Source organism: Aethalodelphis obliquidens, unplaced genomic scaffold, assembly GCF_003676395.1.
Source record: "Aethalodelphis obliquidens isolate GAN/ISIS:26980383/991018 unplaced genomic scaffold, ASM367639v1 scaffold42, whole genome shotgun sequence".
NCBI lineage: Eukaryota > Metazoa > Chordata > Mammalia > Artiodactyla > Delphinidae > Aethalodelphis > Aethalodelphis obliquidens.
In genome coordinates this window covers 14,808,527-14,836,427 of record NW_020837986.1, presented here as the reverse complement: position 1 = coordinate 14,836,427, position 27,901 = coordinate 14,808,527, and the positions used below count along the sequence as shown (strand labels likewise).

The 27,901-nt window shown below is 45.8% G+C and overlaps 1 protein-coding gene across 2 annotated transcripts; it reads left to right on the top strand.

Moving 5' to 3' along the window:
• Positions 1-3,322: 3,322 nt before the first annotated feature.
• FKBP1A (FKBP prolyl isomerase 1A) lies at positions 3,323-27,901 on the top strand. Of its 2 annotated transcripts, XM_027078711.1 has the most exons (5): positions 3,323-3,543; positions 3,623-3,670; positions 21,060-21,172; positions 24,718-24,882; positions 26,802-27,901. In XM_027078711.1, exons 1-4 carry the CDS (start codon positions 3,507-3,509, stop codon positions 24,844-24,846), a joined length of 327 nt encoding a protein of 108 aa, XP_026934512.1. In that variant the 5' UTR covers positions 3,323-3,506; the 3' UTR covers positions 24,847-24,882; positions 26,802-27,901. The 2 variants fall into 2 exon arrangements, with proteins under 2 accessions (XP_026934512.1, XP_026934510.1); XM_027078709.1 differs by lacking the exons at positions 3,323-3,543; positions 3,623-3,670 and adding an exon at positions 14,893-15,245.

The following is a 27,901-nucleotide window of genomic DNA, read 5'->3' as shown; positions in this document are numbered from 1 at the left end:
CTCCTGCTGCTTTTTCTTTCTCTCTCTTCACTCACTGCTTGGTCCTGAATACAGGTGCAGTCATGGGAATTGACTGACATAACAGGGTAAATAACATCCCAGACTTCTGGTTAGAGGACCAAAAAGGGAAGCCCCAGTGAACCAAACATTATTGAGGCGATCACAGGGAAGAGTTCAGGAAAGCTACCCAATAGCATTGTTTATGAACTTCTGGGCTCCTCCCCCTGTTTTGCATGTGTGAGTTAAGTACTAAACAGCTCACACGGACTTTGAGAATTTATTACAGGATAAACTACTGCCCAAGTCCCAGATAGACCACTGAGTGGTGCATACCCGGGAAAGATCCAAATGACATTGGAAAGGCTCTGGAAATAAAAATAACATTAAAGCCACAGAAGGCTGGTTGAAATTCACAGCCTAAGCCCAATCTGGTCAATTTCCTGCTAAAACAGAAATATCAACATTCTTTATAGGATTTTTAAAAGACTCAAGTATTATAATATGATATTCAAAATGTCCAGGGTATATTCCAAATCACTTCACATATGAAGAAACACGGAAATCTCAAATTTTATGGGAAGACAATCAACAGATGCCAATGCTGAGACAACACAGCTGTTGGAATTATCTGACAAAGTCTTTAAAGCAGCTACTATAAAAATGCTTCAGCAAGTACAGCAAACCATCTAGAAACAAATAGAAAGATAGAAAGTTTAAACAAATAAATAGAACATATAAAGAACAAAATGGAAATCTTAGAACTGAAAAATAAAAATAACCAAAGATTTTAAAACTCCTTGGATGGGTGTGTAGCAGAATAGAGATGGCAGAGAAACAAGTCAGTGAAGACAGAAAAATAAAAATTATCCAATCTGAACATCAAAGAGAAAAAAGATTGGAAAAATGAACAGAATTTCAGGGACCTGTAGGACAATTCCAGAAGAGCTGATGATTGTTGTCATCAGAATCTGAGAAGAACAGGAGAAATAGAGTGGTACAGAAAAAAATTTTTAAAGAAATAATGGCTGAAAACTTTTCATATTTGTTGAAAGATATAAACACACGGTCAAGGAGCCGAATGAAACACAAACAAGATAAACCCAAAGAAATCTAAGCCCCGTTTTTCAGATTTTGGAGCTGCAAGGAAGGAATCACTTACCCTGTCATCAGGGATGCTTACACTTTGAGATTCAAATTACTCCCTGTCTCCTTTATAAACCATAAAAATAATACACACACAGAGTAAAAATAAAGTCAATCAGTTATGAATGATATTAAAGGAAAAGTGAAATCTCCTGTTCTTTCTCCCAGTCCCACCTCTTAGGGTCACTCACTATTTCTAAGTTCTTCTGGTTGCTAAATAGGTGATTTTAAAAGATTTGAACACTTAACATTTTTATTAACTAATAACCAGGCTTAAAATAACAACTAACAAATTAACAATTTTGTTGTTAATCGACAATAACATATTAAGTCACGTAAGAAAATAAACCACATTTTTGTGGAAAAATTAATAACTAAGGCTATAGATTATGAACATAGAGTCAAAACCAATTTGGAAACGAACTCTTCCAGTTATTATAAAAATCTTACAAATGTTTAATAAGTGTCCCTTGTGTTGCACAGCATGTATCAGTTCTGGGGTTCAATTCACCTCAGGCCTACCCAGTACATCAACACTGGTGGCTCAAATGGGCACCACATGTTTTCTTTCCTTTCCTCAAAGCAGTGAAGAAGAGGTGGTACAAACATGAGGTCCTTGGTGAATCCCCACAGGAAAAGGTAAACAAAGTCTTATATTGGACCCAAGAACTCTGCAGTCTGACTTTCTCTAGGTAGTGGTACAGTGAAGAGGGTATGCGTGGCATAGTGTCCTGGCAACTGCTGGGATCTCCCTTTTAAACTTTGTCTCTTAATATTCATTTTTCTCTTCTTCAGTAGGCACAGAATGCCTGATTTTCCGTTGGGCAAATGGCCACCCAAAATGAAGATTATATTCCTCAGCCTTCCATGCAGCTACATTTGGCCATACAATAGGTTGTTGCTAATGAGGTGTAAGAGGAAGAGATGTATGTAACTTCTAGGTCATGCACTTAAAGAGAAGGGGATATGCCGTCATATTCCACCTTTCCCCCTTTCCACTGGTTGGAATGCAAATATGTTGGAGAGCCGTCTTGGACTATGCGTATGACAGCAGGATCTTAAGAATGGAGAAGCACAAGTAGAAAGAGCACGGGTTCCTGGACAGCCTGTGAAGCCAAGCTGTCCTACCTGCCTCTAGACTGTTATAAGAGAGAGACACCAACTTCTGCCTCATTTCAGCCAGTTAATTTGGTTTCCGTTACAGCCCATATCCTAAATAATGCGAAAATTGCCAAAGCAGTCACAAGGCTCCCTGAGATTCTAGGGAAAGAGGGGACACAGATGCTGAGAAGAGTGTTAAAGAACTTTGGGGCCATGTTTAAAACACCTCAGGAGCACATGCAGGGATGTGGACTGGTCCACATCTGTCTCCCTCAGGTCCTAGACTGTGTCACAATGCTCCTTCTGGCTGCAATGCCTCTACCTGTTCCTTCTGCCTCACCTGCCCCAACACACACACAGCTGGTCAACACGTTCCGACCTAGACTAAACCTGGCTACCCCAGGGAAGCATGTCACCACAGTCCACGTTAAGTCAGGCATCTCTATTATATGTCCCTCAGAGCACAATGCCATGAAGCGCTCTCACAGTACTTACAGATTTGAAACTTTACATTTACCTGCGTGGTTGATTGTCTCTTCCTCGCGAGTCTGTTAAGTTCTGTAAGGTCAAGTACGGAGTTTCCTTTACCCACGTTTCCCCAGCACCTAACACAGTGCATGGCACAGAGTAGGTGCTCAATAAGAATATATGTATGCAAGCTGTGAATGGATGAATGAATGAATGAATGAATGAATTCGGACAAGAGAGGACAGGCTTCATGCAGGGCAGTGTAAATGCTGACGCCTCCTCCAAATCAGAAAAACAGAACTCAGAATCGTGACCCACTGATTGAATGCTATCGCGAACGCACATTTGCTCGGACCTCTCACAACCATCCTTTTCACAGGGTAGGTGTGGACTTATCAGTCCCCCGGTCAGTAACTGGTAACTGGCCAACCCCCAATTCTGATTTCCATTTCTCGGATGCGGAAACTGGGCTAGAGATGCCTGCCCGGCTGGAAAAACGGAGAAAGGAAAGGTGAGGGAAGAAGCCCGGCCCCCCGGAACGACTGCATCCGGAGGCCTCGGGGCTTCCGGGCTTCCGGCCCCCCGGCCCCGCGGCCCGGACTCCGGGGACGTGCGCGCCGTGTGGGGCGCGCACGCAGGGCGGGGCTGCGGGGGCGCGCGCGTGCGCAGCCGTTCCGCGGAGGGACGAGGCACAGCCGCGGAACCGCCGCCAGATTCGCTCTCTGTCCACGCCGCCTGTCGCGCCGGCCGTCGCGCCGCCCGCCCGCCCCGCGTCCGCCGCCGCCGCCGCCGCCATGGGAGTGCAGGTGGAGACCATCTCCCCCGGAGACGGTGAGTAGGTGCGCCCAGCGGCCTCGGAGTGCCCCGGCTGCCGCGCGCATCCGCTCACCGCGCCCGTCTGTCTCCTCAGGGCGCACCTTCCCGAAGCGCGGCCAGACCTGCGTGGTGCACTACACGGGTGAGTCGGCGGGCCCGCGGGATGGGGTTGGGGGGCGGCCAGCGCGGCCTGGGGGCAAAGGCCCGGGGCGTGGCGGCGGCGGGCCCGCGTGGCCCGAGGCCGAGGCCTGGGCGGTGGCAGCGCCCCCGAGGGGACAGCGTCGGGCCTGCGGAACCCCGGACGGTCTGAGCCGGCGTGTGCGAGCGCTGACCGCGCGCCCGACGTTATCCTGCACTTCGAAAGCGGTTCTGTGCCTCAAATGCTGCCGTTTTGCCCACAGCGCGGATGGGGAAACAGAGGCTTGGGGAGGCGAAGTCACTTTTCCAAGTCACACGCTCAGGAATGGGCAGAGCACTGGCCAAGGACCATCAGAGAGGATTTATATCATTTCTGTGTCCCGGTTGACACCGTATCCCCGCTTCCTCCCCGCCCTTCGATGGAGATAAGAAGGGCGAAGTAATTCTCAGTCCGTGGGAATTCAGCCTCTTCCCGAGGATCTCGACCCTGCGCTGCGGGTGGGGAGACGTCCCACTTTCTAAGTCATTGCTCTGGCCCAGCCCGGCCTTGGAAGAACCAGATCTGAACGGTCTTTTTCCTCTTCTTACTTTTGAGCCACTTCACAAATCCATGCCTCAGTGGCAGTGATGGCCCAGGCTGACAGAACATGTAATTTAGCCCCCCCAACCCTTCTAAGAGTAGAGACCTATCCCCATTCTAAAAATAAGGAAACTGAGGCCCAGTTAGGGAAACAGACAGTACTGTAAGCCAAAGGAAATATTAGACTCTCAGCCACAATTCTAACATGACAGTCATATGCCTTGAGACCATCTTTTACTCCATGCCCTTACAAGGTCCTCCTGGGTTGTACTTGGTGGGGGAAGGGAGGGAGGAGGCTGAACAGGCGGAGACTTCTTAGCTGTAGGGGTGTGCTGGTGATTGGTGTAGCCCCAGCTGTTCATATGAACAACCTTCCCTCCCTTTCCTCCTTCCCCTTTCTCCGCTTTCCCACCCTTTCCTCTGTTCCTCCTCCTCCTTCCTCTGTTTCTTCTCCTTCCCTCCCTTTTCCTCCTCCTCCTGGGTAGTCTTCTGTAGGCAGTTCTGACCCCGCTGCTCAGGGATTAGCTCTACCCTTCTCTTCCAGATCATGGGGGGAGCCCCCTGTTGAGGGAAATGACTTTCTTTGGGAAGGAAAAAAAAGCAACTAACATTCCCTCCTCCCGTGCTCTTTTATTTCTCTGGCTTTTTTATTTCTCTGGCCCTTCTCCATGTGTAGAAAAGGGGGCCGGGGGTGGAGGGAGTTAGGGACTTGAACTTTTAAAAAGGCTACCAAAGGAGGAGGTACTGAAACCTGTCTTCACGGGAAGATCTCGTGCCTGCAAACGAAGCTGGAAAGTGGTTTTGATGTTTTAAATGGCTGTCTTTGTGGACCACAGTCAGCACCTAGGAGGTCCGCTGGAGGAGAACCTGCCAGTTTGGTTGTTTTTGATCTGCAGGATGAGAAGGGTAACAGTTGCCTTTTACAGTGCTGGGTGAGTGGGCAGTTCATTCAGTTCCCACAGACAACTGGGGCAGAGACTGGGACTCAGAGAGATGATGAGGTGACTTCTGACCCCTTCCCCCAGTTTGTAGGTAGACACATTAGGATAATTGTCTACACCTGTCCCACTCCCAAGTCTGTGCCTCTTGTCCTTGAATCACCCATCTTCTGGTGCTGATGGTAGGACTGGACACCCACATGTAGGCAGAACAACATTTCACTGTGCCTCTTGGTGAAGTGTCCCCGCACAGCATGTCTGGAGCCTTTTCCTAAGAGAACAGATGGTCGTGGGACCCAGAGCACCATCAGGGCTCCCATTGCCTCTTCTCCAAGTCTGTGTTTTCCTCGAGGGCGGCACCCACCCACACGCTCCCAGAACAGCAGCAGGACCCTGGCATGCATTAGGACAAAAGCTTTCTTTTTTATTTCATTTTTGATAAGCCCTACAGAGACGCCCTGGTGAGAAGCCAGCTCTGCCTCTCACACTCACAGAATAGGCTGTTCTTGGGCAGGCGGCTTTGTTGCTGTGGGTCTTTGCCACCAGCCTCCCAGAAAGAACCCATTTGAGACCTGTGGGGGCATGAGAGGAATGGGTAGGCGCTTTGAGATTTCATCTAGAGCAGTTATGGCTTTTAAGGCACTGGGAACAGAATCCATCTCGAGGGAACATGGTGGGGAGTATCATAAAAATCTGGGGGTCCTCAAAGGCAAGAGGCCCACTGGACCTCGAGAACGGAGAAATTCTCATGATGCTCCTACTTTTCATCTGTGTTTTTCTCTACCTGCCTGCCTCAGTAGTCTCCTGTTACAGCTCTCTGTTTTCCTGCTTCTCCCAAGTTGTAGATGGTGGACGTTCCTGCCTGCCCACCCAGCCTCCTCCCACCCCCGTGCCCCGTTTCTGTCTTCTTTTGCAGATCTAGCTCAGATTGCTTGGCTGTGTGGCTCCAGTGGTTACAGTTCCTAGGAGGGAGAATCTCATTGACCCAGGTTCAGGTCGGGTGAATACTCTAGATCCAGTCCGCTCTGGTCAGGTGTCTGCTACAGCTGATTTGGGGGCAGCTTCTAAGAATCAGCATTGGAAGTAAGGAAGCCAAAATCTTCTCTCAATCACCAGAGATGTGATCATCACAGACTGACTTTGACCACATGGATGTTTTAAATGCTACTGGTGGCTGCCAGTTGTATCCTGGATGCTACTCTCTGGGCTCCCTCTGATACCTTCTGTGGCCTCTAGCAGAGCACAGCATGGGCACCGCCCCAAAAAAGGCCTGTGCCGCCTCATCGTAGTGCCAGAAGGGAAAATGCAAACTGTACTGTCACCAGCCAAGCACCTCCTAGTAGCATGACAGGCAGGCATTGAGGTGGGAGGAAGGAGGTGGAATGGTGATCTGCCAGATATGTGCCTTGAGGATCAAGTGGATCCTCATGGCTCTCTCCTTGCCTCCGGTAGCTTCGTCATCTTTATAGTTGAGCTTGTCCTGACACACAGCAAGGCTTACGTCCCTTTTACTCACATCAGCAGGCCACATGCCTGCCATTGTCAGAGCAGCCTCAAGCAGATTGAAGAATTCTGTTTTTATAGTTGACATCTTGTCCTTGGGATCGGGTTTAAGGTGTCTATAGCCTGGCTTCTGACTGAGGAAAACCAAGGGTCTCTTGGCTTCATCTCCTCAGGAGGTCCACTTGGAGGGACGATGCAGCTCCCAGGGCAGGTGTGGTCCCTTTCCTGCAGCCCCCTCCCCAGCCCAGCCCCTTTCTTTTCTTTAGCCTCTGTCTCCCCTCTCCTCTGCTTTACTCCACCTACTCCCCTGCTGGGTGTTTCTTGGCTGATGATCTGATGTCTGGAGGAAGGCTCGCCCCCAGCAGAGACTGCTCAGATGGATTCTGCGATGTGTGGCGGCTTCAGGCAGACAGGCTGTAACTGTTTGGGCGGGGCCACAACAGGACCCTTTTCCTTCCTATAGCAGATTGAGCAACAGAAACCAGCCAGGCACAGGGACACAGCCAGTGAACTAAACAAAGACCTGATCTGGTGGGGATGAGAGTAATAGCACGAAGGTGTGACACATCAGGTGGTGAGAAGCTCTGTGGAGAGAGATTAAAGCAGAGGACCTGGGAAGGGGATTTGCTGCTTTTAGTGAGGGTGGTTGGAAGAGGCCTCTGACAAAATGACATGTTAATATTTGCCCGAAGGAAGCTGGGGAGTGAGCAGTGTGGCTGTCTAGGGAAGAGTGTTCCAGGCAGAGGGAGGAGCTACTGCAGAGGCCCTGAGGCTGGAGCATGCTTGGTGTATGAGAGGGACAGTGAGGAGGCCAGCATGGCTGGAGTGGATTGTGTGAGGGAGAAAGTGGCAGGAGATGAGGTGATGGTGGGGCCTTGTAGGTTATTATCAAAACACTGGCTTTCTCTCTGAGATGAACCATTAGAGGGTTGTGAGCTGATTTGGGCTTTAACAGGACACACTGCATTCTGGCTACTATGTGGGCTCTTGGTGGCAAGTGCAGAAACAGGGCCCCGGTTGTGTCCTGGGTGTATAGAGTGTGCAGAGGTTGTACCAGGTGGACAGTGATCCCCAAAGAAGATGTGAGTCCTTTGCTGGGTTCAGATCTTAGCTTGGGTGAATTGATCTGCTTTTCTCAGCTTCCATGTGCCATCTGTAAAATGGGAGTAACAGTGCCTGCTATGAGGAGTTGCTGGGGGCAGGTGCATTCTGGGATGGGCAGCAGCAACAGTGACGCTGTTATTGCACATAATCTCATTAAAGGTCCCTGCGTCTTAGGCACTAAGTGGTGTATTGTCCCTGCAGTTTAGCATTGGCAGAGTTGGATAGGCTGAGACCTTATCACCCTTCCATTTCACAGATGGGGAAATAGGTAATTATAAAAAAGAGATGAATCTGAGTGAGGATTCACCTCAAAACAGGCCTACACATTGCCTACAGAATATATTGGCTAAGAAAGCTGCAGTTGTTCTCTTCAATTTGGGGACCAAGGGAGGTTTTTAGTGTTTGTTGTTGTTTCTTGGTGGGTATGAGAGGGGCAGGGTTGGGCTACATCAGCTTGGCTGTGTGAGCAAGTTAAGGTGTCAGTCCTTTTTCTCCTCAAGTTTCCTTAACATAACTGGATTTTAACATTTTGAAAATAGACCTTGCTATGGAAGCATTATTTTCTTTCCTCTGGGACTGTGATTACCAAAAAACAGAATCACACGGATGCCGAGCTCTCTTCTTCCACAGGTGAGAGCAGAAGAAGGCTCACTTTAAGTGAACCAAAGACCTCATAGTATTGTTGCATCTACGTGCAACTCTTATTTGTGAAGTTGTCAGACATAGAGAAAAATCAAAAAAGAATAATAGGGCTTCGCTAGTGGCGCAGTGGTTGGGAGTCCGCCTGCCGATGCAGGGGACACGGGTTCGTGCTCCGGTGCGGGAGGATCCCACGTGCCGCGGAGCGGCTGGGCCCGTGAGCCGTGGCCGCTGGGCCTGCGCGTCTGGAGCCTGTGCTCCGCAACGGGAGAGGCCACAGCAGTGAGAGGCCCGCGTACCACAAAAAAAAAAAAAAAAAAAAAAAGAATATTAAATACCATGTGCTCACTACCTAGATTCCACGATGGTTGACATTTTGTCATATTTGCCATTTCTGTCTACTTATAGGTATATGTAGGTAGATATCTATGTCGGGTTTTTTGCTGAGCCATGTAAGTTGGAGACATCATGATACTTCTCCTCTAAGTTCTTGAGCGTGCTGTAAGAATGAGAGTATTCTCCCTATCCTGCTACTGGTCACATCTGAGAAAATTTTAAATGATTCAGTAGTATCTAAAGCCAAATTCATATTGAATCTACCCCAGTTGTCTTCAAAGTGAAAACCAGAATTCACTTGAGGTTCAGTTGGGTATTATGTCTATAGTAACAATCTAGAAGAGTCTTTATACCTCACACTCCTTTTCCAAAGAGAGAAGGCTTATTATCTTATAGAATACCCCATGTCCGTCTCATTGTTTTCTCTTGGCTGTTGTCTAACTCCTTCCACTGCCTTGATTTCCAGTAAACTAGGGGTTGAAATGTCTAAATAGTTTCTGGTTAAAACATTTTAACGTGAAGACTTCTTACAGAATGTTGTGCACTTTGTACTCAGCACACCGTGGGGAACATCACTATTTGTAATGCTAAATTTGATCTTTTTTATGAAGGTGCATTTTACCCTTTGCAATTAGTGGGCCGTCTGTGAAGTGCTTGGACATCCTCCATGTGCTCTGCTCCTCATCAACCTTTCACCTACTGGGTTTTACATCAATTGATGATTCTTACCAGAAGAAACTATTTCATTGGCATTTACAAAGTGGTAATTTAAAATTTTTTCTTCATATCTTCTACATTTATTAACTACCATTCTACTATTACACAGGGTAAAACTTAATTCTTTAATCACCAATCACCAAGGTCAGGAGTTGGCTTTATAGTCATCCCCCATGGTGACAAGGGACTTCCCCCCTCTGTTTGTTTGTTTTTAGTATACTAGGAGCTCATATTTTACTTGGAGCCTTAAAATCATAGATATTCATTATTCTTTTTGGTGCTCACATTGCCCCAAAATTGGCCAGTAGGAGCCCCTTCAGGCAGGCTCCAGTACCTTTTTGACATGCTCCCACTATTTTTAATCATTTCCTTGTTTTACTTCTCTGATACTGGCATCAGTCACCTCTGCAAAGAGCTCTGGTTCCTTTCAGTGGGTCTCATAGACTTTTTTTTTTTTTCATTAACAACTTTATTGGGTATAATTTATACCATAAAAATTTTAACTTGAACATGTTTGGTGGTTAAAAACTGATTTTTATAAAGTACTGATTGAGTTCATTGTATCTATAAACTCATTTGTCTGCCTTGGAGTTTTCTTTAAAAATAGTACTGTCACCTGCTATTTCCCATGGAAAAGGCCAGGGGTGTTTTGGATAACTTAGGCATGTATTATCCAGTTCTCCCTTTGGTGCTCATGGCAGTACTTGTTGATTCATATTTCTGTTTTTCCTATTTTTTTTTTACCTACTGAGGAACTCAACTGAGTCCTTGCATTTCTTCTCTCAGGCCCCTTTAACTTTGGCCTGATAAATTCTAGCAGTATAAAGAGCAGGAGGAGGAAAGGGAGAGAAAAGGGGGAATAATCAGCTCCTGGATGCTGCTGTCTCTGCTCTCATTGCCTTTACTTTTCCCTTCCCAGGAGCTCAGGCCATCCTGGCCTGCATTCAGTTCCCCAAACACACCAAGCTTTCCCCCCAGGAAGGTCTCTGCCCCTGTGCTTAGGTGCAGCCACACTGCCCCCACTTCCCACCACGTGGCAGGCTCTTCTTGCAGCTTAAGTGACACCCCCTCAGTGGGTCTCCCCTGACCCTTGACTAATGTGTGTCTTCACACATGCACACACACTCACGCCTCTGTCTCCAGCAAGGCTCCCGTCCTTTGCTTTCCCCACAGTCAGGCTGTGTGTAGTTATATCTGCCCTTTCCTCAGGAGACGGCAGGCTGCAGGAGGCCAGACCCACACAAGTGGTGTTCTCCAGGTTCTCTCCCCGTTGGTGCCTGGCGTGGAGTAGGTACTCAGTGACCATTTTGAGTGGTCAGTTAGGACCTGGCATTAGACTCCAGCTGGAGTGTGGAAAGCCCACATTCCTGTTATGATTGGTATCATACTTCTGTTGCCTTTGGGTTAGAATAAGAAAGAGAATATTTACAACATTTTGGACTTTGCCCAATCCCTGTGGATTGATACAGTTGTAACCACTCCTTCCTCTCTCACCCACACACACAGGTCAGCACACCAAACCTTTCCCTCAGTCATTCAACAAATGTATTAGGAGCTGGGCAGGGGGGGAAGCCTCAACCTTGCCCTGGAGGTGCCTACATTGTAGGGAGTGCCTTCCCTTGTGCTTAACATTATAAGGGAAGTGCCTTGAGCAGCCCACACTTGGGGCCAGAAGTGCGACATGGTCTTGGATGTGTGTGGCTCAGGGGCTTGCCAAGTGTGTGCAAGGCCTGGTAGGGGCAAAGGTGCCTTTGATTTTTCTACAAGTGTTGTTGACCATCTGTTATATGCAAGGCACTGTTCTGGGAACCAGGAATATAGGCGTGAAGAAGACAGAGTCCCTGCCTTCATAGATCTTAAACTGTAATGGGAAAGACAGATGATAAATAGGATTAATAAGCAAACATTGGACATTAGCCAGTAGTGCTGAGGGAACAGGAGAAGGTTGAAACTTTAGATAGAACAATGAAGGTGACATTTGAACAAAGACCTGAAGGAGGTAAGGGAGTAATCCGTGTGACTGGGTAAGAGCATTTTAGGCAGAGGAAACAGCAAGCTCAGAGGCCCTATGGTGGGAGTATTCCTGGTGTGTGTATACAGAACATAAGAAAACAGTGTTCTCGAGTGGAGAAGTGTGAGAGGAATCAGAGATGAAGTCAGAGAGGTGGTGCTGTGGGGTGGCAGCTCCTACAGGGCCTTGTAGGCCATTTTAAGGACTTCAGCTTCTATTCTGAGTGAAACGAAGAACTAGGGGAGGGTTTTGAACACAAGGGTAATAGGGTCTGACCTGTATTTTAAAAGAATGTCACTCTGGCTGCCATGTCAAATTTAAACTGTAGGAGAGCAAGGGCAGAAACAGGGAGACCAGCAGGGACTTACTGTAGTAATCTGGAGCCAGCCTCCAGGATTCATGCCTTGAACCATTGTACCTGACAGCTCCTGCCTCTGTGTTTTCTAGAAAACAGAAAAAAGAAAAAATTCAAGATCATGCATATTTCTACCATTTCCAGATAGCCACTGTTAAGTAGTGTTTCCTTTTGTGCATCTCTTCCCTACCCGTATGAGACATAATGTGGCAGTCTTCTTATATTGTGATGAAATAGAAAATGGAAAGGCATGCCCACCAGAGCTTGCATTCTGGTTTGCATCCTGCAATTCTGTGCATGGGCCCTCCTTTGAAAATACACTTTTGGTCATAGAACCTAAAGGAATTTAACCAAAGGTTAGAAGCATTTTCAGAAAACAGATAAGAAATGTTCTTGCACTTTGTGTGATGGGGAAGCAGAAGCTGGTTCTCTCTTTGGGTCGGAATTTGACTTGTGATCATAGCACGTGCATGGGGTTCTCAGAATTCCAGTTCAGGAAGGCTATCCTGAGTTCAACTGCAGAGGCCTGGAAGTGGAACAAAGACATAGCTTTGAATTAATGCCTCATTGTGTAGAATCTCACCCATCATGATTGGGACAAGGGGATAGTTGATATTTTAATCATAAAAGTGACTTGGTTCCTCTAAACATTTTATTTAAATCCAAACATAAATCATTTACTAAAGGGCCGTGTCTTTCTTTTAGGGTGGGTCTTCTGGTGGAGTTTCCTATCAAGGTTCTTGCAAAAACTAATTTTGGCTTCTTTAAAGTAGAGCAAGGACTGTTGTGAGGTCATCTAAGTGCCAAACCTTTCCAGGTTTTTAAGACTTCTTTCTCTGAACATACATTTAGTCTCATCCACACACAGTTATTCACTAGCAATATTTTTTAGTGAATTGCCTTATTGAGTATTTCCAAAATATCAGCTAGGACTGTACTTTTTCTGTTCACACTCATATTTCATTTATTTACACACTATTTAGTTATATTATCTATCTTCAGTAAGTATAACTGACATAAATGGATTTGGGAATAAACATAGCTGATTGACCCTTGGAAAGCATAAAACTCACATGGGAAAGATGGAGTGAGGATGAGCTAGAGACTGGGGCATGAAGGAGCTTTCACAGCCCGAGGCTGTGCAGGCTGTGGTTTCTATAAGAGTCTCTGGCCAGGCAGCTCAGTAAACGGTAGTTGAGAGAGCTTCTGTATATAGTAAGGAGGAAGGGAGGCAGCTCAGCCTAGGTCAGTGTGCCCATCTGTGCCTAGGTCAGTACATCCATTTGGGGATGTTCCAAGTAGCTTCAAAGGCAAATCTTCAGAAAAATTGGTGATTTTCAGTTTGGTTCCCCCACCACCATTCAACCATTGCACTTTTTTGTACTCAAGAAACTACCTGGTATTGAGTTAAAAGTAGAAGTCCTTTCTCTGTCTCCCAACTGTAAAGTGGCAAGAATTTTAATATAGTTTGGGAAGTTTGGGGTTTGGGATATTCTGTTTTGTTGTTGTTGTCATTGTTTGGTTTAGGTTTGGGTTTTTTGTTTTTTAGTTTTAAAACTTGCCATATTTGGGGCCCTGTAGAATGCTGCCTGTGAAAACCACCTGCAGAAATTCATCAGCTACTGAAAACCACATTGTGAGTCATGAGCTTTAACTACAACAAGTGGTGAGGCCATAGCTTCAGTGCCTTCTTAAGTCATCTTCCTTTACCCGGTAGAGGGTGTTTGCGGACTGTTCCTTCCACAAAGCAGGGTGCCCTAGAGGTGGCTCCTTTTCTGTTGGATTGTAAGTGAAATGATAAGCTAGGGGTGCTCCTTGGGTCTTGTCTTTTTTTTTTTTTTTAACATTTTTTGTTTATTTTATTATTTATTTTTTATTTTTAAATTTTTTTCTACTTTTTGGCTGCGCAGCATGTGGGATATTCGTTCCCTGACCAGGGATCCAACCTGGGCCCTTGGCAATGAGAGACATAAGGACTTCAGCTTCTATTCTGAGTGAAATGAACTAGGGGAGGGTTTTGAACACAAGGGTAATAGGGTCTGACCTGTATTTTAAAAGAATGTCACTCTGGCTGCCATGTCAAATTTAAACTGTAGGAGAGCAAGGGCAGAAACAGGGAGACCAGCAGGGACTTACTGTAGTAATCTGGAGCCAGCCTCCAGGATTCATGCCTTGAACCATTGTACCTGACAGCTCCTGCCTCTGTGTTTTCTGGAAAACAGAAAAAATAGGATTAATAAGCAAACATTGGACATGAATAAGAGAGCAATGAGAGCCTGGAGTCCTAACCACTGGACAGGCAGGGAATTCCCTGGCCTTGGGTCTTAACCACTGCTTCTATGACATGGGCTGAGCATCAGAGACACAGTCCGAGGGACCTTTGCACAGGAGCTGCTGGCCAAGTCTGCCTCTGCTGGTTCACTTGGAGCAAGAAAGAACCCTCCCTAACAGATGAGCAGCAGAAAGAGCCAAGCCGTGGGAGGAGTGCTGGGGGGAGAGGACCTGGAGACTTCCCCACGCTCATGCGCACACGCCCTCTGTTTTTTTAAAGCCCTCCTGCTCCCTCTCCAGGGATTTGAGTCTAGTTCTTCCCCCAAAGAACAGCTAAAACCGTTTGGGAGGAGACCCAGGCGAAGGTGATGTCAGCTGCCTTGCGGCCAGAGGCTGCGTTAACAGTCCCGCAGGCAGCCATAGCTTTCACTCCTTTCATGGCCTTGTGCATTTAACTGGAGACCCCCCAGGTTTTCACATTTTTCTTACTGACTAGTAAATTAAAAGTGCAAACTGCCATTCTGGGACTACCGCTCAGATTCTTCTCACCATATAGGGAAGAGGTCCAGAAATGGAAGCCTCACGCTTGTCCTGCTAGTTCTTAAAAATCATGCAAATGAAGCAAATTGAAAAGTGCTCATGAGTGCCAGTGTTGTGAGTGCCAGGGGTTGAGCTGAGTGCCACAGGGACATAGAACTCTGAGTCCCGGTCTGTGACCTTGAGCTGCGTTCAGTCAGGAGAGACAAGAATTCTTGAAATCCAGAATACTTGGCTATCCTAGGCAATTTCTGGGTCATGAGGTATAGATTTGTGTGGAATCAGAAGTGGAATCAGTCAGTTCTGCAGATAGAAGGTCATGCTGGTGATCCAGGTTTTTGCTAAGAGTGGCTGTCACGTCTGAACTGTAACCTCAGTTGCCTTCTCTCAGCAGAGCGTGCTTTCTCTAGGAAATTACAGTGCTAACTTGGCAGGTGGTTTCACTGTTCAAGGGCTCCAGGTCCTGGCACGGAGATGTCCAGAGTTAAAATGGGAACAACTGCTGAGGCTTGACTTGCTGCCTGCTTTACCTGCTCCTTCCCAGACAGAGGAAGCACCTGCCATCCACTGCCAGGTTGGGTGTAGGAGGTAAACATATGTAGGATTTTAGTAAATCTCACTTTTTTCCCTTTCTCCCTGTTTTTTTAAAATAACAGTTTTACAGAGGCATAATTGACATGCAGTAAACTGCTGCTACTTAGCGTGTACAGCTTCATAAGTTTTGGTATGTTTCTTTGTTCCTCTTTGAAACCTCCCCCTTCTTCCCATCGCCAACAACCCCTGATATGCTTTTCTGTCAGCATAGGTCAGTTTGCATTTTTCTGAAGTTTTATATAAGTGGAATTATATAGTCTGTACTGTTTTGTCTGGCTTCTTGCACTCAATAATTCATTCGTTTTTAATGCCAAATAATTTTCTGTTGTATGGATATATTTGGTTATCTGTTCATCAGCTGGCAGATGTTTGGGTTGTTCCAATTATTGGCTGTTACAGGTAAGTCTGCTGTGAATGTTTGTGTATATAAGTCTTTTTGTATAGCCATAAGTGTCATTTCTCTAAATATCCAGGAGTAGAATGGCTGGGTCAGATGGGAGGTGTATGTTTAACTTAAATGGCCAAACTGTTTTACAAAGTGGTTGTTCTGTTTTAAGTTGCCACCAGCCATGTGTGAGAATTCCAGTTCCTCCACATCCTCACCAGTACATACATGATATGATGAGTCTTCTTAGTTGTACTCATTCTAATCGGTAGTAGTCATACCTCCTAGTGGTTTTAACTTGCGTTTTTGTAATGATGATAAGGTTGAACATCTTCATGTGCTTACTTGCCATTTCTTTATCTTTTTCAGTGAAATCTATTCAAATCTTTTGCCCTTTTTTAATTAAGTTGTTTTCTTGTTGAGTTTTGAGGGCTCTTTATATATTCTGGAAACAAGTCCTTTATGAGATACATGCTTCATAAAGATTTTCTCCCAGTCTGTGGCTTGACTTTTCATTCTCTTAAAAGTATTTTTTAAAGTGAAGAAGTTTTCATTTTTGATGAAGTTCATTTTATCCTTTATGGATTGTGCTTTTTAACCTCATATCTAAGAAATCTTTGCCTAACCCACAGTCACAAAGATTATTTCCCTATGTTTTCATCTAGAAGTTTTATAGTGTTCATTTAGAGTTGATTTTTAGTTGATATTTGATTATGATGTGAAGTTGATCCAGGTTTTTACTTTTTGCCTACGGATATCCAGTTGTTCTAAAAGCCCACTGTAGTTTTCATCTCAGGCATTGTAGTTTTCATCCCTGGAAGTTTGACTTAAATCTTATTGTCCTTCTCTGCTAATTCTAACCTCTGTATCAGTTCTGAGTTGTTTTCAATTGATTGATTAGTTGCATTGTGGGTTGTGTTTTCCTGCCTCTTTGCATGCTTGGTAATCTTTGGATGCTAGACGTTGTGAATTTTATGTTTTGGGGTGCTGCATATTTTTATTCCTAAAAATATTCTTGAGCTTTGTACTGGGAAACACTTAAGTTACTTGGAAATAGTTTGATCCTTTGGGGTCTTGCTTTTTTTTTTTTTTTTTTTTTTTTTAATTCTTCCTTTCTTCCTTCATTTTTTGGCCGCACCACGCGGCATGCGGGATCTTAGTTCCCCATCAGGGATCAAACTCATGCCCCCTTCAGTGGAAGCACGGAGTCTTAATCACTGGCCTATCAGGGAAGTCCCTGGGGTCTTGCTTTTACGATTTGTTAGGGGGCTCCCGAGCAGTGCTCAGTTTGGGGCTGATTATTCCTCACTGATGAGGCAATATCTTCCTGGGTTTCCTACCCAGTGCCTCATGAACCATTACTTTCTTCAGTCTGGCTGATGGGAACAGACACTGATCCCAGCCCTGTGTAAGCTCTGAGCACTGTTTCTTCTAAACCTTTGGATGCTCTTCCAGGCCTTGAGAAGCTTCCTCAAACACATGCATTGATTAGTACTTACTATACCGAATACCCAAGGGGGACCCTCTGTATACCTCTGGGGGTCTTCCTCTACAGCTCTCTCCTCCCTGGTACTTGTCCTGTGGACTTGAGCTCCGTCCCACTTTCTTCTCCCTGGAAACTCCCAAGGATATAAGCTGGGGCAGTCATAGGGATCGCCTTGTTAGTTTCCCATCTCTCAGGGATCACAGTTTTTCATTGCAGTGTCCAGTGTCTTAAGTGTTTTAACTATTGTCAGGGTTGTTTCTCTCTCTTCATTTCATTTCGCTTATTTTCTTTTGTTAGTTTGTTGTCTTTTTGTTTTTGTTTTAATTTTTGGTTGTTTAGTTAGGAGGGTAAATCTGATCCCTTTTCCTCCATCTTGGCCAAAACTGCTGGTTTCGATGTTACAGCTTCTCTTATGTTCTGCATTCAGTACCGACAAACCTAATTCCCACTCCAGAAAGCATTGTATGCACATTCATTCCTGCTTCTTAATGGACATTGCTTCCTCTCTTGCATCACCTCCTTCCTCACCCTGCAAATTATAGCCACATAGAAGGTGGTCTCTTCCTCCGCGTTGGAGAAGCCTTTTTTCTAGCACCTCCTGGCCCCTTTAGCCTTTGCCAGTTGTGTGACATCCTGCTCAGATCTTTGGATATCGTTTACCCTTTGGACTTAGATTATAGGAAATTCCCTCTTCACATATAAGGAACCCATTACCAACACCACCACCTAACCGTCACTGTGAAGATTTCTTCTCCGAGGAAGTAGGTGAGATTGACAGAGGATGACCATGCTCTCAAGTTCTGGAGAGAGGCTCATGTCCTCTTCCCAGGGACAACAGCTCATCTGAAATAGGGTAGGAGAATAAGGATCCTTGGCAAAGCTCCTGCTTAAAGCCCCTTTACTTAGAAATCCTGTATCTTGGCTTTAATGTTTTCTTTTTGCCCCTCAGTGTCCCAGAAAAGCTTAAGGGGGACATTTTCCCAGACCCACAGTCTCTGCACTGAAGAGCATCCACTTCTCCAGTTTGGCTCAGCAGCAGGTAGAGGCTGAGTCTCACCTGTGCCTCCAGCCTGGTACCAGTCAGACAGTTGAAACATCTCACCTTCAGGCAAAGCAGGATGGATGCATGTAACATCTAGAAGTTGCTTGGCAATACGTTTGATCAGGAATAAAAGGAAAGTGTAGGGAGTCTGTCTCAGTACCCAGTGGTTTTTATTGCAGTTAAAATACGATCTTGCTCTGATTGGGTGCATGTTCAAATTTGGTAGGAAATAGTATAATTCTTTTGTAGGTATACTGTATTTTTTTAAACTGTGAGTTGCAACCCATTAATGTATCATGAAATAAATCTAGGCAGTCAAAATCAGCAGTCTTTTTAAAAATGAGAAGTGCATGCCACATAGTAACTTACATGTAAATTTTGCTTCATTTATACACATTTATGTGTGTACTGGTTCCTGCAATAACACACTGGTCTGTCGTCACAGTGATAGCTCTTACTGATGTGGGTTGTTGAGTTCCATTTCTTTGTTACTTCTCTCATGGCAGCGCTGCAGTGGGGTGTACTAAGTAAATGTCAAATAAAATATTTACCTCATTCCAATTAGGTTACTTTCAGTTGCAAGTAACTAGAAATCTGACTTAAGGCAAAGCAGATTTTTAATCACCTCAGAATGCAGGTCTTAAAGGAGGTGGTTTGGGGCTGGTTCAGAGCAATGGGACTACCATTCTGGGGTTCCTGGCTGACTTTGTGGTTACAAGGTGGCTGCCATGGCTCCAGACATCACATCCTTACATGACAGCATGCAACAGGAAGGGAGGGCAGGAGCTTTCCTCCTGGATGTGTTTCTTTTTTTAACCAATGAGGCAGGTCTTTCCTGCAAGATTCTAGTAGATTTCACAGTTGGTCCAAGTGCCCATACTGGCCCATACAGCCACCTCACACCAACTCTGGCATAGGAGGAAGGCTTGGATTGATTCCAGTTCGTCTCCTGGGCCAGGCTGTTGCTGCTCCTGGAAATTTGATGTTGTTAGAATGGGGGGTGGGGGTGCTGCGTCTGGGTTTTCCAAAGGTCTGGAATGTGCTACAGCCTGTGTTTCAGGTGCCCCTCTGGGCAGGTTTTCTCTTTGAGTTTTGTCCAGCCAGCCTTTGCAGATAGTCAGGACTTAGAGGCCAGGGACCACCCTCCCATCCTCGGCTCTTTCCCACGTGGCTTCCTCACCTAGTAGTTACCTGTCTACCGTGGTTGCTCAGGAAGCCCTGGGGCTCTACTCAGGGTCTGCTCTAAAGAGCATAGAGCAGGAAGAGACTAGTTCTGGTCTTCAGTCTCCTCTCACCCTTAATGGCTGAGTTCAGTTGGGGTGGGTTCAGTGTATGAAGAACCTGAAATGGGTTAAAGGGAACGTCCGTAGTATTATGGAAAGTGGAGACCTAGTCTTCTCCCAGTTTCTCATTTATAAAAAACTATTCAAGTCCTGCCGTTTATCATTCCTTTTATCAGGTAGTGATTGTGTTCTGGTAAAGGAGGAGCTACATGCACACCCCAGCTTGTTAGTTCTGGGGTGCCAGTTCCTGGCTCTGCACTGACTTGGCATGGGTAGATCTCCATCCTCCCGTCTCCCTCTCAGCCCTCAGCTCCAGGCTTCAGGCAGTGTCAGCACCCACTCTGCGCCCAGGACATCTGTCTCTCCCTCCTATTCTGTTAGGACAGCAGTTCCTTCCCGCCTCCCCCACCCCGTTTCCTATTTTGTCAAAATACAGAAAGTCTGGTGGCTGTGGTAAAGCTGTCAATTGGTCTCTGCTTCCCCATTCCACCTACCAGTGTTGACATTGTTTTTTAGGCTGGGATTTCCCTCCACCTCTGAAAACATACAAACACAACAGACTTCTGTGTTTTGCTGGGTCTTCTGAGTGTTGCTTAATTTAGAACCATGGTGGCTGCCCAGTCTCCGCCTCCAATGAAATCAGCTTTGTGTTAGTTACATGTCAGCAACTGGCTGGCCCCTTCCAGTCTAGGATCCTGGTGTGAGTTTTCAGGACCTCAGTGACAGCTATCACAATTGGCTGATACTGGCTTCCGGAGAAACCAATGTGATGGTCTTTTTGGAGCAAGGAGTTGCAGGTGTCTATTCGTCTTTTGTCGTGGCACTCACCCTCTGGCATCTCCATCTCTGGAATGCCCCCATTTAGTTGAGGTTGCCATTATGGGTTGTCTCGCTTCTGGGAAGCTGGAATAGTAGAATGAACATGGTTTTTGGATTTATAGCCTAGCTTTACAAGTTCACTTCTCTCTGCCTCCGTTCTGTGAAATGGGGACAGTGCTGTGGGAAGGATTGAATAAGTTCATATGTGGAGAGTGCCTAGCCCAGTCTCTGACTCGTAGTAGAAACACTGCCCACAGTTCAGAGTCGTTAGCAGTTCACTGGTGAAAGGTTTTTGGTGTCTTCCAATGCCACTTCTCTGATTCTCCGACACCAACTGGTATCCTCCAGTTCAGTTAAGTTCTGACACTACCCACATCTCTGTAAAAGGTGACGAATGAATTGAGGAAGGAATATGGCTTCTTGCACATGGAGTGACTTTGAGCTGTTCTGTGTGCCTAAAGGGCCCACAGTTACTCTGTCTGGGAGGAAACCCACAGGGTGCTGGGAATTCCTGCTAGGAGTGTGTCCACTTCCCCATTCTCCAGAACAAGGTAGACTACTGCCTGCCTCTGTATCAACTTACTGCTTGGAGCTGGGGAAGAGCGTTCACAAGCCTGGAGTAGAAGGACTACCCCAGCTCCTCAGAGGCCCACTGAGGACACAGGAAATCCTCCTAGGACACCCTGCCAGGCCCTCCAGTGCTGGCCCGTGGGACTGGCACTCTGATGCTGACTCTGACTTGCCTCATGTCGTTACTCCTCGTTGCTCATGTTACAACTGCCCTTTTCCACAGGGATGCTTGAAGATGGAAAGAAATTCGATTCCTCCCGGGACAGAAACAAGCCGTTTAAGTTTGTGCTGGGTAAGCAGGAGGTGATCCGAGGCTGGGAAGAAGGGGTTGCCCAGGTATGCTCTCCGTTGTTTCTTTGTGTTTCCTAGTGTCTATTTCTTAAATTACGTTTATAGGTGGGAAAAATTTCACTCCTAGCTCTGTCACCCAAATAACTCCTTTTATTAATGTTTCTTGTAGAATTTCTTTAAGTGCCCCCCCTTTTTTCTCTTAGACACACACACACATTGTTCTGTGCTTTGCTTTTTCACTTAATCCATATCTGATACTTTATATACCAGGATATAAAAGAGGAGGAAGCTCTCCTCCTCATAGAGCTACACAGTGTAGGCAGACCTCAGAGATATTGCAGGTTCAGTTCCAGACCACCACAATAAAGCAAATCTTGCAATAAAACAAGTCACGTGAAGTTTTTGGTTTCCGAGGGCATATTAAAGTTATGTTTACACTGTACTATAGTCTGTTAAGTGTGCAATAGCATCATGTCTAAAAAAACAATGGACAGTTTACCTTTGAACAATGTGGGGGTAGGGGCATCCCTCCCCCGCCCCCTGAACAGTTGAAAATCCACGTATAACTTTACAGTCGGCCCTCTGTGTCTGCAGTTCCTCATCCAGGGACTCAGCCAACCACGGATCACGTAGTATTTAGTATTGAAAAAAATTCACGTGTAAGTGGACCCACATAGTTCAAACCCGTGTTGTTCAAGGGTCAACTGTACATACCTTAATTTAAAAATACTTTATTGCACAAAAATGCTAACCATCATCTGAGCCTTCAACAAGTCATAATCTTTTTGCAGTAGTAACATCAAAGATCACAGATCGCCATCCAAATAATAATAATGAAAAGGTTGGAAATACTGAGTGAATTACCAAAATGTGGCAGACATGAAGTGAGCAAATGCTATGGAAAAAATGGCACCAGTAGCTTTACTCAACAGAGGGTTGCCACAAACCTTCAATCTGTAAAAAACACAGTATCTGTGAAGCACAGTAAAATGAGGTATGCCTGGATTCCCTGGATTCCCTTGGGTGTGCTGTAATTTATTTGACAAGTACCCTATTGATGGCCATTTGGGTCATTTCCAGTATTTCGATATTGTAAACAATACTTCAGTGACTAATCTTGAATGGACTTTATTTTACATTTGTGCAAGTGTTGCCATAGGCAGATTCTTAAAAGTGGAGTGAGTGGTTCAGTGGCTGTGCGCACTGGATTTTGACCTACTGCCAGGTTGCCATCTGTGGGGATTACACTGAGTTGCCACCAGCGGGCTGTGAAGGTGCCTGCTCCTCCCAGGCCCTCCAGCACAGTGTGTTGTTAAAAACTTTTGGCTTCAGGACAATATAATGAGTGAAAAATGTTATCTCGGTATCATTTTAATTTGTGTTTGTCTTACTATTGACCATGTTGTGTCGGACCACTTCTGAGAGGTCAGACTCATGGAGAAAGTCATTTTGCTTGTCTTAAGTGTGTTTCTTCACCTCTCACCTCCCAATTTGTGTAAACAGCTTTTGTTCTGCCAACTCTTCAAAATTCCCAGTAGATAGTAGGGGACCCAGGGTTGCCAAATTTCAGTTGGATTTTATCCTTCCACTAAGCCCAGGAATTTTCTTCTTGGCACTAACCAGGTAAAGGGATGTTTACGGTGGCATAAGACCCAGCGAGCTTTATAATAGGCCCTGCCACGATGGATAAATTAGTCTATTTCCTCTCACCAAAGAGAATTGGAGATTTAACCAGTGTGGAGAGAAGGATTTGTCTTTCTCTTTTCCAGAATACACTTTGCTCTACTTCCTCTATAAAATATCACTGATTTATCTCCAAATAAACTGCTTAACTTTCAGAAACTTTAAGCTATCCTATTCCCAGGTGTCTAGATTTTTGTTCCAGCATGACTGAGGGTTGGCAGTACAAAAAGGAGAGGATCTTTGTGGCTTACTTCCCTTTGGAAACCTCTTCAACTATACCTTTCTGTCCCGTCCTGTTCCCACCCCAGAAGTCTGGCAGGCTCTTGCGTCTGTAGCCCATCCCCCATCTCCCATGCCAACCATTGTCCACCCCACAACTCATCTTCTGTGGCTGTTCCAGCACTGGAACAATCATTGTGTTGTGTGTTCCAGGAGCCATAGCTGCCACCAAGATAGTGTTACCAGTCTATTTCACATCCCAGGCTTGGCGAGGCATGGTGGGGTGTTGGGGAGATGCCCAGTCTCCCCCTGCACCCAGGGTTCTTTGGGTCAGTCACAGCTCTGTTACTTGTGAGAAGTCTGGGTGGTCTGAGACCTACGTAGAGCATCTTCTTTTAAATGCCTCTGTAGAATATTTATTTAGCAACTAAGTTAAAAGCACAGGAAGAAGGGAGGTTGTCTTGTGCCCCTTTTCCTATTCTCTTGATGTTGTGTTCTGGTTTTCTGTGTTTACAGGTCTGCAATCCTGCCACATGTACTATTTTGGCAGCTTGCTTTTTTCATCTAACGATGTGTCTTGGACGTCTTTCCATGTTAGTATAATTAAGGCCACTGTATTCTTTCTGTTGGCTAACCCGTGGTGCACATGTGCTGTGAAACCACTCCCCTTGCAGTGGGCATTTGGGTTGCTAGCAGATTCTGGAAGTGGAATTGCTGGGTAAAAGGATATGATTGTTTTGAATTTTATTAGATTAAGCCATATGCTTTCAACTATCCTTACTACCTTGGTCCAACATGTCCCAGTTTCTGAAGGGAGCTGTAGGAAGTAAGCCTGAAGCTTTCTCTTCAGTCACCATCTCTTGTTCTGGGTCAGAGAGCCAGGAACGCACACATGGAGACTTAAAAAAGATAGGTAAAGGGTGGGAATAGAGCAGAGAACCTGTTCACTGTTCAGAAAATAAGTACTTAAGCTTGTGTATTTGATTAGAAAATGAAAAACTACAAATACATTTTAATAAGTGAAAAATTTCCCTCCACCCTCTGTTCTCCCCATAGAGAAATGATGGTATTATTTGTGTCCTTCCAAAGATGTTTTCTGTTTATGCAGGCAGGTATAAATATATACTTTCCTCTTTTCCACACAGTTGGTAGCATGCTGCTTTGTACAGTGTAGTTTGTACCCCAGAAAATCATACTGTTCCTTTTTAGTTTTTCTGTATTTCTGAATACAAGTATAAATCTAGAAAGTATAGAAAAGTATACTGCCTCAAATATTACTTTCTGTGTGTTTTCTTTTAAAGCAAAGTTTTGATCAAAGCACTCCTTTTTGAAGAGTATAGATGCCTCTAGTGACAGGCCACTGAAGGATTAGGTGGTGACACTTCTAGAGTGATGGCTGCCCAGAGTCAGATCGGTAGGACCTGGACAGAAAGCTTGAGAGCCTGATGGTTCTGGGAGGCGAGAGGGAATTTTATCTGCTGTCGGCTACCTTGGAGCCAGATATAGGGCTCATCCAGCCTGATCGCCTACCTCCACATCCCATAGAGGGTGTGCCCGCTGCCCAGGCAGCCGTGCAGTCACTGGAATGTCCTAGTCACACCGTCCTGGCAGGTAACCACAGCTCTGCTTCTTAAGGAGATATTTGGGGGGTGCCTTAGCTCATTCATTCTTCCTTGCTCTTTTCACAGATGAGTGTGGGTCAGAGAGCCAAGCTGACTATCTCCCCAGACTATGCCTATGGCGCCACTGGGCACCCAGGCATCATCCCACCAAATGCCACTCTCGTCTTTGATGTGGAGCTTCTAAAACTGGAATGACAGGAATGGCCTCCTCCCTGATCTCCCCATTCTTGGGTAAGGATCTTAGTGCTGAAGGACCTTCCTTTAACTCCCTTTGCTCCTCCCAAGTCAGGCACAGTGTTTGATGAGCATCGGAGAGAACCAAAAATGCCATGGGTTTTTTTCCCTTTACATTCTTCCTCTATTGGCTATCCTTTCAGTTTTAAGTGTACACCTTGGAAAGGAATGGCATGTGCTCTTGAAAGAACTCGTGGGGATGGGGAGCTGATGGTAGCTGTTTAAATTAAGTATTTTTATATGTAGCCTATAAACTAAAACTGAGTTGGGAAATATAGGCCAAATTTTTAGTGCCAGCATTTTAGTTCTTTAGAGGTAAGATTGGGATGACTGACTTGGTTTGCCCTGCCTAGTTTCTGCAGCTCCCTCATCCATACAGTCTGTGGTTACTGCCTGTTAGAGGATATGAGAGAGGCATTACCACCTGGGCCACCTGCCTCGGGGAGCAAGCCCAGGACACACGAGGACAGACAGCAGGCCAGCTTGTTATCAGTGGTTGAAAGGTGAGGCCTAAGGATGCTTATGAAGTGTAAAGGATGCTCTCAGTCTAGGAGAGGCTCTTAGGGACCTAAGCCTTTCTATGCAACAGGTGAGGAGACTGAGGCCCAGAGAGAGAGAGGTCTTACTCAAGGTCACATCCAGACAGTGGCAAATTAGGACAGAACCCTTTTCTGCATCTCCTTCCTGGACCTTTTTTTCCTTCCTCTACCCTCATTTCTAGGCAACCAAACTCAATATCCTAATGGCGTCTAACTTTTCATGTGGGTATTAGAATCATAAAACACATGAATGTCTGTCATCTTCTTTCCACATGGCCCCAGACCTCTGCATTTGCTCCCCTCCCGCCCCTGGAACCAGAGGGTCACAGCCAGGGGCTGGGTGAGAATGCTTTTGTTTGAAAATGGTAGCAAGTGGCAGCCAGCCTGTTATGGAGTACCTTTGTCCTACTATGGACTTTTTAAAATAGAGGAGCCTTTTTTATTATTAGCTATTTCCTCCCAGTGGTTTGATCCCTAAACACCTGGGTCATCCAGGCCTGGTCAGGTTTGAGGACGCTGGCTGCTCCACTTGTCATTCCTGCCGGGAGGGAATTCTGACACTTTATAGAGCCTCTGTCTGCCCAGAGGTCTACACCTAGTCCTCACCCTGGAAAGCTGAGTCCTTTGAACATAATGTACTTGAGGAAGCCTTGGAGTTACCCTGATTTGGGAACAGGCTTTCTGGAAATCTGGAAGGACAGAGGAAGGGGAGAAAAAGGGGAGAGAGGGCTGAATGGCTATGAGTCACCCTGGCCTAAGCCTCCCCACACACTGCCAAAGCACAGCTCAGAGCTTCTCGAAAGGGTCTTGAGGGAAAGCCCAAGGGCAAACCCAGAAAGTTACAGGTTCGAGTGAGTGAATGAAGACTGCAGACATTTTCTCGGTCTGTTCAACATGAGGAAAACGAGCTTCGGGCTGTGCACATTAAAGCCCCTGGGAAGCTTTAAAGACTCTCTTGATGCTCAGGCTACCCCCCAGACCAGTTAACCGCCACCACTGGGAGTGGGGTCCAAGTGTTCAGGTTTTTTAAAGCCCCCAGGTGATTCCTATATGCAGCCAGGTTGGAGACTCATTGATAATGGGAAACTGTATTGTCAGCTGCATTGGTGGACTTTGCCTCTCCTGCTATCCTCAGCAACAGAAATGTGACCTTAGGTTTAAAAAAACACAAGCAAGGTGAGCAGAAAGAGGCTGCTCACCTGGGAATCCAGCCCGAGCCCAGTGGGCCCTCCCCAGCTGGAGCAGAAGGGGCGAGGGCCAAGTCAGACCTCACAGCTGTTAGGGAAGGGACTTGGTGTGGCAGCAGCCTGTGGCTGTCCCTACTGCACCCAAAAAGCACTGAGTTGCTGGAACTCACCAACTTTCTGTCCCCAACAGATGTGCCATGGAAGGATCTGGCGCCTCCAGATGCGCACAGCGAGTCCGTACGGAGCTTTTCCTGATGTTCCACTACACTCTTTGTATAAACATCTTCCCTGACTGAATGTGTTCTGTCACCGGCTTTGCTCTTCCCCTTTCTCCTCGTATGTGTGTTGACCTGAACTATATGCCATAAACCTCAAGTTACCCATTTTAGTTTGTTTTCGTTTTGGGGTGAAGATTGAGTTTCAGTCCTTTGGATCTAGGTTTCCAGTTAAGTACTAGTCAAGTATTAACAGCACAAATAATGGGTTAACTTTAGAATAGGAATTGGTGTTGGGGGGAGTGCAAGAATCTTTATTTTATTTTATTTTTTTTTGGATGAAAGTTTTATCTATTATATATTAAACATTCTTGCTGCTGCGCTGCAAAGCCATAGCAGATTTGAGGCGCTTTTGAGGGCCGAATTATTCTCCAAGTTGAGAGATGTCCTCGGGTTGAATTAAAAGCCCTACCCAAAACTAAAGTGGGAAGGGGAGAGCCTTTGCCTCCACTGCCCCACCCCCACCCTCCCCTTAACCCTCTGCCTTTTGAAAGCAGATCATTTTCACTGAGATGTTGGACACTACAGGTGTGTGTCACCGGGCCAGCAGGGACCTCTGAAGCCTTCTTCATGGCCTGGCTTTTTTTTTTTTTTTTTTTTTTCCATCCTGTGGTTTTTCTAATGGATATTTAGGACTTTTGTAATCTCATAGCTATCCAGGCCCCACTTCCTAAATTTTAAGAACTTTAATCGAAAGTTAAATTGAAGGTGCTGTTTGTAGACACTTAACACCCATGAAAGCCCAGCCATCATGACAAATCCCTGAGTGTTGTCTTAAGAAAATGATGCTGGTCATCACAGCTTCAGCATCTCCTGTTTTTTGATGCTCAGCTCCCCCTGCTGATCTCAGAGTTTCCTGGCTTCTCCTTCCTCCCTCTCACCCTCTGCTGTCCTGTGTAGTGATTTGGTGAGAGAAATTGCTGCCTTCTCGCCCACCCCCACCCCACCCCCTGCACTACATATGAGTTTCAAGTTTTATTATTGCAATAAAAGTGCTTTATGCTGGCTTTTCTCA